At 47.5% G+C, this 10,319-nt stretch overlaps 2 protein-coding genes across 2 annotated transcripts in view; both read right to left on the reverse strand.

Moving 5' to 3' along the window:
• The window catches only part of mfhas1 (malignant fibrous histiocytoma amplified sequence 1), a 15,910-nt gene extending 11,786 nt beyond the window's left edge, over nucleotides 1-4,124 (reverse strand). Inside the window, exon 1 of the mRNA XM_022767416.1 lies at nucleotides 784-4,124. Within this exon, the coding sequence (XP_022623137.1) occupies nucleotides 784-3,760 (2,977 nt within the window). The 5' untranslated portion in view covers nucleotides 3,761-4,124. The remainder of the gene's footprint in view (nucleotides 1-783) is intronic.
• Nucleotides 4,125-6,375: 2,251 nt separating this feature from the next.
• On the reverse strand, nucleotides 6,376-8,702 carry ppp1r3b (protein phosphatase 1 regulatory subunit 3B). The gene is made up of 2 exons (XM_022767411.1): nucleotides 8,676-8,702; nucleotides 6,376-7,320 (listed from the first exon to the last, which is right to left on the reverse strand). Exon 2 carries the CDS (start codon nucleotides 7,287-7,289, stop codon nucleotides 6,453-6,455), a length of 837 nt encoding a protein of 278 aa, XP_022623132.1. The 5' UTR covers nucleotides 7,290-7,320; nucleotides 8,676-8,702; the 3' UTR covers nucleotides 6,376-6,452.
• Between the last annotated feature and the right edge of the window lie 1,617 nt (nucleotides 8,703-10,319).

Below are 10,319 nucleotides of genomic sequence, written 5' to 3' on the forward strand. Positions count from 1 at the left end.
CCATCATCATCATCACCATCACCATCCTCGTAAAGATATACTGTATATATCTATATAGATATATATCTATAGGTAGTGAACAGTGACCACCAGCTGATCACATTAAAGACTAACTCAGAGGTTTCCAGAGAGTGTGTGTGTGTGTGTGTGTGTGTGTGTGTGTGGGGGGGGGGGGGGTCAGTGGATGGAAGGAAAACATATTACCAGTTATCGCATTAGTTATTAAAAGCAGGTTGCTGGTTAAAGAGAGAGTTCAGAGATTCAGTAGTTTTGGTGAGTTTGAGTCAGAAACAATAAAGGCCTCTTCTCTGTGATTGGTTCAGTGACAGGTTGTTGTGTAGCAGCAGCATTACACTGTCTTGGTTCAACTGTTGAGTCTATGGGATAAAATAATACAATCATGAACTTTTAGTCTGGCTTTTAATTGAATTTTCTTTATTTATCTTTATATATTTTAAGTCATTTTACTGGTTTGTCCTTTTATTCTATGATTTGTTTTCCTTTTAACACTCTTCTTTTATTTCTTTATTTATTTTGTCTCTACTTTTATTTCTGGTTTTCTCACTTCTCATCTCTTTTAGTGTTTTATTATTTTATCTTTGCTTTGTTCTGTGTGACTGTGAGAATGAAAAGTCGCAGCACTGATGGTTTACATTAGTTTCTCTTGTAAGACTTATTGTATCCACCAAGTGTAAATCAGATGATGATATTGCTGGGTTGTGTTCTTGGTAACCATGGTGATGAGCTGTATAAACAGGAGACGGGTGTGTGGAGGGGTCTTACCTGGGAAGGCGTGTGGGCTGGATGAGCCTCTCTTCAGGCACTTGGAACAGAGGATATGTACAGAGTAGTGCAGGCCGGGCCACTCCTGCAGCAGCACGTTCAGCTCCTCCACCAGCGGCGTGATGGCCTGCCATGCCGTCCAGATGTTGGGCAGTGAGGCGTGGCTGGCGATGGACAGAGTCTCTGTCTGCAGCTTCCCTCTGGCGGGCCGGTGGCTGATCACCACGGGGACTTTACCTCTGTAGGCGAAGATCTGGTGCCGGCCGTCCGACCTCTGCACCACGTGGCTGTTGATCTGCACGCTGAAGCGAGCGAAAAGTCCGGGAGGAAACAGGAAGGGGAAGCTATACTGGATGTGCAGCTGCTCCACGGAGAAGAAGTGACAGTGAGGCAAAGAGCCGCCACCGCCGCTGCCGCTGCCCCCGCCGGCCTCCGCCTCCGCCCGGGGCTCCTCACTGCTGACGTAGCTGGGGAACTTGTACCAGGCTGTGGCTCCGTTCAGAGGCTTGCTGCGTGGCTTGTTGATGCAGTAGCAGACGCCCATCTTCTCCAGCAGCTCCATGATGAGGTGCAGGTCCTGCTGCGTCTGGATCAGCGGTCTGAGGAGCAGGCGGATCACGTTGGAGGGCAGAAGGCCGTGCTGGAGGAAGCCCTCCACGTGGTGCTGCAGGTGGGTCACCCTGAGGTTCTCTCCCTTCTCGTCCTCTATGACCAGACTCACCCTCCCCTTGTCCCCCCTCTCCCCCTCAGACAGGAGCCGGTCCAGCAGCGTGGACTCGTCCCTCTGGAAGAAGACGTTGAGAATTGCAATGAACCGTGGAAGATTGTGAAACACGTACTCCTTCAGAGTGAGACTGTCCTCGAAGTACAGCAGCTTCCCGCTCTCGTGCAGGTAGGACAAGGCGCTCTGCAGCCGGTCCTCGGTCAGTCCGGCCTGGAGGCCCAGACGGGCCGAGTCCCACCACGAGAGCCACAAGTCTTTGGGCTTAAAGTGCAGCTCCTCCAGCATCTGCCAGGACTTCGGCAGCACGCGGTGGAGGTTGGGGAAGATCTCCCGGTGGTCTGCGACAGACATGAGCTTCTCCCTCAGCCTCTGGACGTTCGTCTGCGTCTCCGTGCAGCTGACGCTCAGGACAGGAGACAGGATCTGCAGCCGGTGGTTCAGCATGTACTGCAGCTGGGCTTTCCTCCGCCGCAGGTTCCTGTCCGAGACGCCGTAGAAGAGGACGTGGGGGCTGGAGGAGCGGACGTTGTAGCCCTGCTCCAGCGCCTGGTCCACCTGCAGAGCCAGGCTCCTCAGGCTCTGGGTGTCCCTCTTCTCCTGGAGACCGATCTGTCTGTGGATGTCCAGAGTCTTCTCCTCCACCTCCACCTCTCCACACAGGTCTGCATGCGTGCCCACCAAGCACACAACAGCGTGGGGAACTTTGGCACTGAGGAGGTGGAGGAAATATCCAACATGGGTGTAAAAGTTCTTGGGCGAATATGTCTTGAGATTGACCACGAGGACGTAGAGAGCACCGGGGGAGAGGAAAAAGGGTTTGATGAGGTCATAGTTTTGTTTCCCTGACAGGTCATACACCAGAAATGTGAGACAGCGATCGGCGTCCGCCACCCAGTTGGTGACTTCAATCCCTTTGTTTCCCTGGTTTCCTGTGGCGTCCTGCGGCCTGCTCACCATGCTCCGCCTCAGCCACGTTTTCCCGGTGTTTTTCGCTCCCATCAGGACCAGTTTGAGTCGCGGCTTCACGGCGAGCTGGGAGTGCGCGAGCTCCTTCTGATAGGCCGCAATGTAGGGAATCCCCTTCATGCACACCTCGTACGGAGGCTGGATGAGGGGGTTGTCTTTCACCTTCCATATGTTCACTTTCGACAGCTTTCCAAAATGATCCGGCAGTATGGCTATTTGGTTTCCCTGTAGAACGAGTTCCTCCAGCTTCTCCAGGTCCACGATGGAGTCGGGCAGGTACGTGATGTTGTTGTTGTCCAGCCAAAGGTTCACCAGCTTCTCCAGGTGACCTATTTCCTCAGGAATATGAGTCAGTTTGTTCCTGCTCAGGTAAAGTTCCTCTAACCCCATGATGCTTAAAATCACCTGGGGGAAGTTCTCAAACTCGTTAGAGGACAGGTTGATCATTTTGAGTCTTTGCAGATTTCCAAACAAAGGCGGCAGCGCTGTGAGGTTGTTCCCGTCCAGCATCACGCTCTCCAGGTTGTGCAGGTGACAGAAGGCGTCAGGTAAGGCGGACATGTGGAGACTGCTGAGCCACAGGATTTTGATGGACTGCAGCTTCTTGATGTCTGCCGGTAACGCCTCGAACTTGTTCCCGGAGCAGTCCAGCTCCTCCAGCTCACCGAGGGCCAGGATCTCAGGGGGGAACTGGTTCAGCTTGTTGTGGTCTGCGTCCAGAGTTCGCAGCCTGGCGAGGCCGCAGAAGGACCTGGGCAGACCGTGCAGGTCGTTGAAGCTGATGTCCAGTTCCTCCAGAAACTGGAGCGCCCCGATCTGAGCCGGCAGGTTCTGGATCTTGTTGTGACTGAGGCACAGCTTCTTCAGCCCCCTCAGCTGCCCCACGCCCTCAGACAGGCTCCTCAGGCAGTTGTGGCTCATGTCGAGCTCCACCAGCTGCCCCAGCTCGAACACCACCCGGGGCACAGCCGTGAACTTGTTCCTGCGGAGGACGAGGATGCGCAGGTTGTTGAGGGTGGATCCCAGCCCGTCGGGCAGCTCCTGCAGGGAGTTGTTGCCCAGGTTGAGCACCTCTATCTCGGCTATGTCCTCGGGCAGGGTGATCTGGTTGTTCTTGGAGCAGAGGGTGAGCTGGCGCAGGTTGCTCCGCAGCTTCCTGGAGCGGAGGGCGGCATCCCTCCACAACCTGGCCGTTTTCAGATTGTTCTCCTTGTCCTCCATGGCGTTGCAGCCGGACCCCACCTCCACCTCCTCCTCCTCCTCCTTGTTTTCATTGAGAGTTTTCATGGTTCCTGAGCGGGCCGCATGGAAGACGGGCTCCTTCAGAAATCAGCGCGCTCCTCAACAACAACCCCCCCGTCAGAGAGGGGACAAAGGCCGGTCCGAGTCGGGAAATAATCGAGCTTTTCGACGGGAGCAGGAGGAGCGTGTGTGGCCGCGGAGGCATCCTTTTCTCCTGCGCCACTCAGCACACAATGAGAACAGACCGCCGCGGCTACAGCTCCGGGTTCAAGCCCAAATCCGAGCTCCGGTGTCGCGGGGCCACTCCGTCCGTCCCGGGCGTCCTCATCGCCTCCAGACCCCGTCCTCTGTACCGCTCTCCCCGGGTTTATCCGTGCGGTTGTCTCTGGGCTTTCCGAGCCGCTGTGGCTCTTCCTGGCAGCGGGGAGTGGAAGTGAGGCGGCGGCTCCACTGCGTCAGATCTCTGGACACTCCTCCTCCTTTCTCCTCCTTCCTGCTGAGTGGAGGGAGGAGGGAAAGTGATCCTCCTCACATGGTTCAAGCTGCTTCAAATCCCCAAAGAGGAAATGTAGAAAACACATTCAAAACTTTCCAGACTGTCAACTGTAATATTAAAGAGCGTATATGAAAAATAGCCTAATAAAAATAATAGATATATTAAATATACACATATAACTTTATATGGCGTCAGAGAAACTTCATGTGTTTAAATATATGAAAATAAAAAATACTGAACAAACTGTATTCACATTATTTAGTTGGTAAAGTCCTAAAATAACCTGTTAGTGCTCAGAGAGGTGGTTTCATGTTATTCTACAACAGAAGAAACACTCTGCCTCCATCTAGTGGCCAAGAGGGGGAACTGCAGCTTCAACAGCACGGGGGAGTTGTGGTGAGAATAATAGAACAGTAATCATAGAAGGTCTTTTATTTTATTGAACAGAAAGAAAACAAACTAGAAGACAATGAGACATCATGTTCAATTCTTTATCTGCAAACACAATTTTTCTCTCTTCCAGTCACTGGTGTGTGTGTTTATGTAACCTGTTCATCCTCTAACATTTTCATATATATATATATATATATATATATATATACAGTATATATATAAATAAGTCTTGAGGTGAGTTCTGGTTTTAAATCAGATTGATCAGGTTGATCAGGTGAAGCAGCCACAGCTGATCAGTGTCTCAGTCTGTACAGATCAGGTGTTGGTTCAGTCGTGTTACATAACTGACTCTGGTTCACCTGCAGAACAAACACTAACAGTATGGAGGACGCTTCATATCCAGGTCAACTCCACACACCGTCCTGTCTCTGTCCCACATTCCCTGGGTCACACCATCAGTGACATGGAGGTCAAACACACTGAGGACACGCCAACAGGACACGGCAACACCAGGGCACGCTAAGAACAGGACATGCTAACAACAGGACACACCAACAACAGGACACACTAACAACAGGACATGCCAACACCAGGACATGCTAACAACAGGACATGCTAACACCAGGACATGCTAACAACAGGACATGCTAACAACAGGACATGCTAACAACAGGACACGCTAACAACAGGACATGCTAACACCAGGACATGCTAATAACAGGACATGCTAACAACAGGACATGCTAACAACAGGACACACCAACAACAGGACATGCTAACAACAGGACATGCTAACAACAGGACAACTCGTCCAGTGTCTTTAATCTAATAAACCTTGAGCCTAAATTTAAAGTTTTTGATTCATTAGATGATTAATTTTCCTGAATCTGTTTGATAAGATCGAACATGTAAATGTGGAACAATAAGTTACTGACATACAGTAAGTTAGAATATATACGACTTTATTGAACAGCATTTTAAAATACTCTTTAAAATTCATCACAACAGAACATTGAAGCTCTGACAGCAGAGGTCTGAACACACACACAGTTTAAAAAAGACAGGAAGTCAATGGAAACACTGTTTAACAACATGTGGTCTCTGTTTGTCTGAGTCTTCAGAGGTGGAGCAGATCCTGATCATAACTACACCTCCTCCTCCTCCACTGATCCACAGCCTCAGTCAGAACAACCACCATCATCTAAAGTCCATGAATTAACCTGAAGTGAGTCTGAAGTGTTTACAGCCACGAATCAGCTCGTCAGGATTATTACTGTAAATAATGACAATGATAATTAGTCTTTGTTGGTTGAGTAACAGATGAATGTTGAGGAAGAAGACCTGGGTGAAACATACACACTGTCCTCGTCTTCATCTGGGATGTCCAGGGAGGAGACAGTTTAACAAGTAATGAACCAACAACGAAAACATTCATTAGTTAGTTTCTATGTTTTAGCTGGAAACAAGATTTTAACTGTTGGTCGTCTGTGATTTCTTCTGTCTCCTCATGTTGAACCAGCTCATACTCATGTGTGATTGTACAGAGAAACAGTGTGTGTCAAACACATCAACAACAACAACTTTTCTTTGAGAACTGAAGCTAAGCTAATGCTAAAGCAACCGGAGAGGACTGTGGAGACCAGGTCCTGGATCAGGAAACTCATCTAACATTATTTTCCTGACATTCTATAGATTAATCAATTGATCAGTTATCAGTTAAAGGTGACCCCATGGGCCCCGTCCACCAACATGTGACTGAGACCTGAAGAGTTCAGGTGTGCGATGAGCATCAGACAAATCGAACTCGTGACCTTCAGCAGCATCGTGAACACGTTTAAAAACTGGGGGTCAGTAGTACGGGCCGATGTCCTCGTACCCGGCGTAGCTCGGCCAATCAGGGAAGATCCCGTGCGAGCAGGTGGGGCTGCCATACCGGTCGAAATGAATCCCAAAGTCAAAGGAGTTCGTGCGGTGGCTCCTCATGGAGGACCAGACCACCCTGTAGTTGTTGCCCCAGTTGCTGTCCCAGTGCTGGCGCCCCCCCACCTCGTAACAGACGGCGAACTCAACGCGCTCGTGAGGAGGCAGCTCCGCGGGCAGGGACACCTCGAAGGAGAAGGTGTCACTGTACGAGCTGGGATACGTGTCCTTCACATACACGCAGTCCACATCCGTGTGGCTCTTCCAGGTGTCAAAGGTCACCCGCAGCCGCACAGACTTCTCAAAGGACACGTTCCTGACCTTGACGGTTCCCGCTAAACCCTTGTCCTTCAGCACGCAGTGCTCCAGGCACACCAGGTTCCTGTTCAGGCTCTGACGGAAGAGCAGGTAGTCTGAGGACGGCTGAGGGAAGTCCAGCACCAACCTGTCCTCCTCCACCGTCAGAGACGCAGCAGAGCTCAGCGCCTCCCGGACGTTCAGCGGGATGTCGATGGGGTCGTTGAACGGGGAGAAGACCTTCACCCTGGTTAGAGACAGACCTCTGTGATCGGCAAACGTCACCTGCTTTTTAGCTTTTCTGGTGTCTTTGGCGGTGGAATGTCCGACGTCCGGCGCCGGCTCAACGCGCTGCGACGGCTGGAACCTGAGGCTGGAGCTCAGAGCAGGTGAACAGCTGTTAGGAGGCGTCCTGTAGACGAAGTCCTCGGTGGACAGGTACAGAGGTAAGGCCATGTCAATCGGCATGGTGGTCTCCGGAGGGGACGGATACAGAGCACTGAAAGACAGGAAGTAGAGAGTTTACACAATAAAATCACTGCAGCACAGACCGTGGAGGGAAGGACATGGACGGGTTCCCCTGGTTCTCCCTGGTTCTGCCTGGTTCTGCCTGATTCTCCCTGGTTCTGCCTGGTTCTCCCTGGTTCTGCCTGGTTCTGCCTGATTCTCCCTGGTTCTGCCTGGTTCTCCCTGGTTACCTGTGTATCTTCTAAATGATTTCACTGTTTCATAGTCAAACAGTTCATCAAGAAAATGATCAGGAAATAAACTGATAATCAAAACAATCACTAGTTGCAGCTGTAATTAGCCTGAGATCAGCGGTCAGTAACTCTGTTACAGGAATATTCTGTTTTTACAAACTCAACTATTAATTGGTTAATTAAGTAAAAAAAATATTAATTCATGATTCACGTAAAATCAGTCACAGGGACGTTTTTCTGTTTGACTACTTTACATATTTAAAGAACATTTTCTTCATTATGATCACATCCTTTTATTTAAAGAACAGAAAGTTTTTTTTTATTATTTCTCGCTTTAGTATTTATTCTACCGTATTTTATTTACAGTATGTTACTTTATTTTAGTTATTTTTAATTATTTTATTTATTTTAAAGTATTTGATTTATTTTACAGTATTTGATTCATTCAAGAGTATTTTATTTATTCTACAATATGTTATTAATTTTATGTATCTTTTTTATTTTACTTTATTTTATTTATTTTACAGTATTTTATTAATTTTACTGTATTTTATTTATTTTAAAGTATCGTATTTATTCTACAGTATTTTATTTATTCTACAGTATTTTATTTATTCTACAGTATTTCATTTATTTTACAGTATTTTATTTATTCTACAGTATTTTATTTATTTTAAAGCATTTTAAGAGAGTCAGGGACGTCCCAGTGGTTCACCTGGTGGAACGAGCACCACAAAGGCTCGCTCCTCACCACAGTGGACCAGGTTCGAGTCCCAACTGTCCTCTCTCTATAATAAAGGAACAAAAGTCCCAAAATAACTTTAAAATCACAATCAGCTTTAAAAACAACAACAGGTTAACTGTGATGTCCACAGAGAGATGAGTCCCAGTCTGTCTCTAAACCATGATTCACTTCACCTGTACCGACCTCACGTGACCTGCCCCTGGTCCACGGTTCTGATTTTATTCTATGAGGAAGTTAATGAGGAAACAGGAAGTCCCGCTGTCTGATCTGGGGGTCTCATGCCGGAAGTGTGTCCGGTCTTCAGCCCCTTCCGCTGTAAAACCACGTATCACTGTGCACCCCCCCCCCACCACAATGATATGTCCGCTGCTCTCAGTCATCTCTACACCTGTGAAGCCGCGGTCTCACCTGTGTCCAGCTGCAGTTCTCTCAGGTGCTCCGCTGCACGCGACTGCTAATATCAACCCAGGACGCGCTCAGGTAGGTTACCTGCTGCTGAGGACCAGGGACGGGTTCTCCCTGGTTCTCCCTGGTTCTCCCTGGTTCTCCCTGGTTCTCTGAGGTTCTGAGCCGCAGCAGCTTCAGTCTGCATTCATCGCTCCGATCTGAGTCTCAGGTCTGATCTGGTCTCTGGTCTCTGGTCTCTGATCTGATCTGGTCTCTGTTTCTCCCTTCACCTTCTAAACCTGTAGAAAGTTTTTCTCTCGCACCCAGTCATGGTTCACGTGAACACCTGCAGACAGCCAATCAGAGAGCTCGCTGACGGAGTGATCGACGGGTCGGAGGGGTCAGGAATGTCGCCATGGTTGACCCCTCCTACCCCCTACCTCGGGGGGGGGGGGGGGGGGGGTTTTCTTATTTCCTTTTTCACTAACTTTGACTCTTCCTTCTGTTTTAAGTCTAAAGGGATAAAATATATTTTTAACTCAGATATTCTCAGATTTGAATTTCACTAAACTATCTCTGTCTCATAATCCTGACTCATTCAAACCAGTCTGACTCAATACTCTCATTATTTATCTCATTATTTTGACTTAGTTAATTTTGTATCTGATGAAATTGACGTAGTAGCTCAGAATTATTTTATGTTTTAACTCGATTCTAATGAAGTTTCATAATTTTGATTCATTGTCTAATTTATAGAGTNCCCCCCCCCCCCCCCCGCCGCGGGGGGGGGGGGGGGGGGTTATCGTATTTAAAAGACTTTTTTCTTATTTCCTTTTTCACTAACTTTGACTCTTCCTTCTGTTTTAAGTCTAAAGGGATAAAATATATTTTTAACTCAGATATTCTCAGATTTGAATTTCACTAAACTATCTCTGTCTCATAATCCTGACTCATTCAAACCAGTCTGACTCAATACTCTCATTATTTATCTCATTATTTTGACTTAGTTAATTTTGTATCTGATGAAATTGACGTAGTAGCTCAGAATTATTTTATGTTTTAACTCGATTCTAATGAAGTTTCATAATTTTGATTCATTGTCTAATTTATAGAGTATTTTTATCTCATACAGTTTATTGACTCATTATAGTAAGTTTTGACTTTAATAGTTTCTCTGACTAAATATCAGTTCAGTGAATTTAATCATGAGTTTTTATATTCATCATACTTTTCTTCAGTTATTTTCTTTTCTACATCAGTTTGAGCAGAAACTTTAAAAATCTTTACTGATCATTTATCATCATAGACAAACATGTGGGCGCCATCATTCACTTTGTTTCAGACAAATCTGGTGTTTTTTCTGTTTGTGTGTCACACATCTCTGCTACACTACCCATGAGCCTCAGCTGCTGTTGCTATGGAGAGGAGGTGTGATTCACGTCGCCATAGTTACTAAATTCATCTGAAGTCAACCAGATTCTTTTAGGATGCAGATTGTAGTCAGTGTAAGCTGAAGCTCTGTGATTGGCTGCTTGTCAGTGAAATGCACCTTGGGAGTTGTTGTAGGCTTATAGTATGAATCTATTTATTTCCTGGCAGGAGAGTCAGAGGTCAGAGGTCAGCTCTGTCAACAGCGGTTCATTAGATTTTTAGATCCTGATAGTA

Source organism: Seriola dumerili, unplaced genomic scaffold, assembly GCF_002260705.1.
Source record: "Seriola dumerili isolate Sdu_G_001 unplaced genomic scaffold, Sdu_1.0 BDQW01001186.1, whole genome shotgun sequence".
NCBI classification, from domain to species: Eukaryota; Metazoa; Chordata; class Actinopteri; order Carangiformes; family Carangidae; genus Seriola; species Seriola dumerili.

Coding starts and splice junctions, on each gene's coding strand:
- ppp1r3b (XM_022767411.1), bottom strand. CDS start 7,289: ATGCCGATTGACATGGCCTTACCTCTGTACCTGTCCACCGAGGACTTC.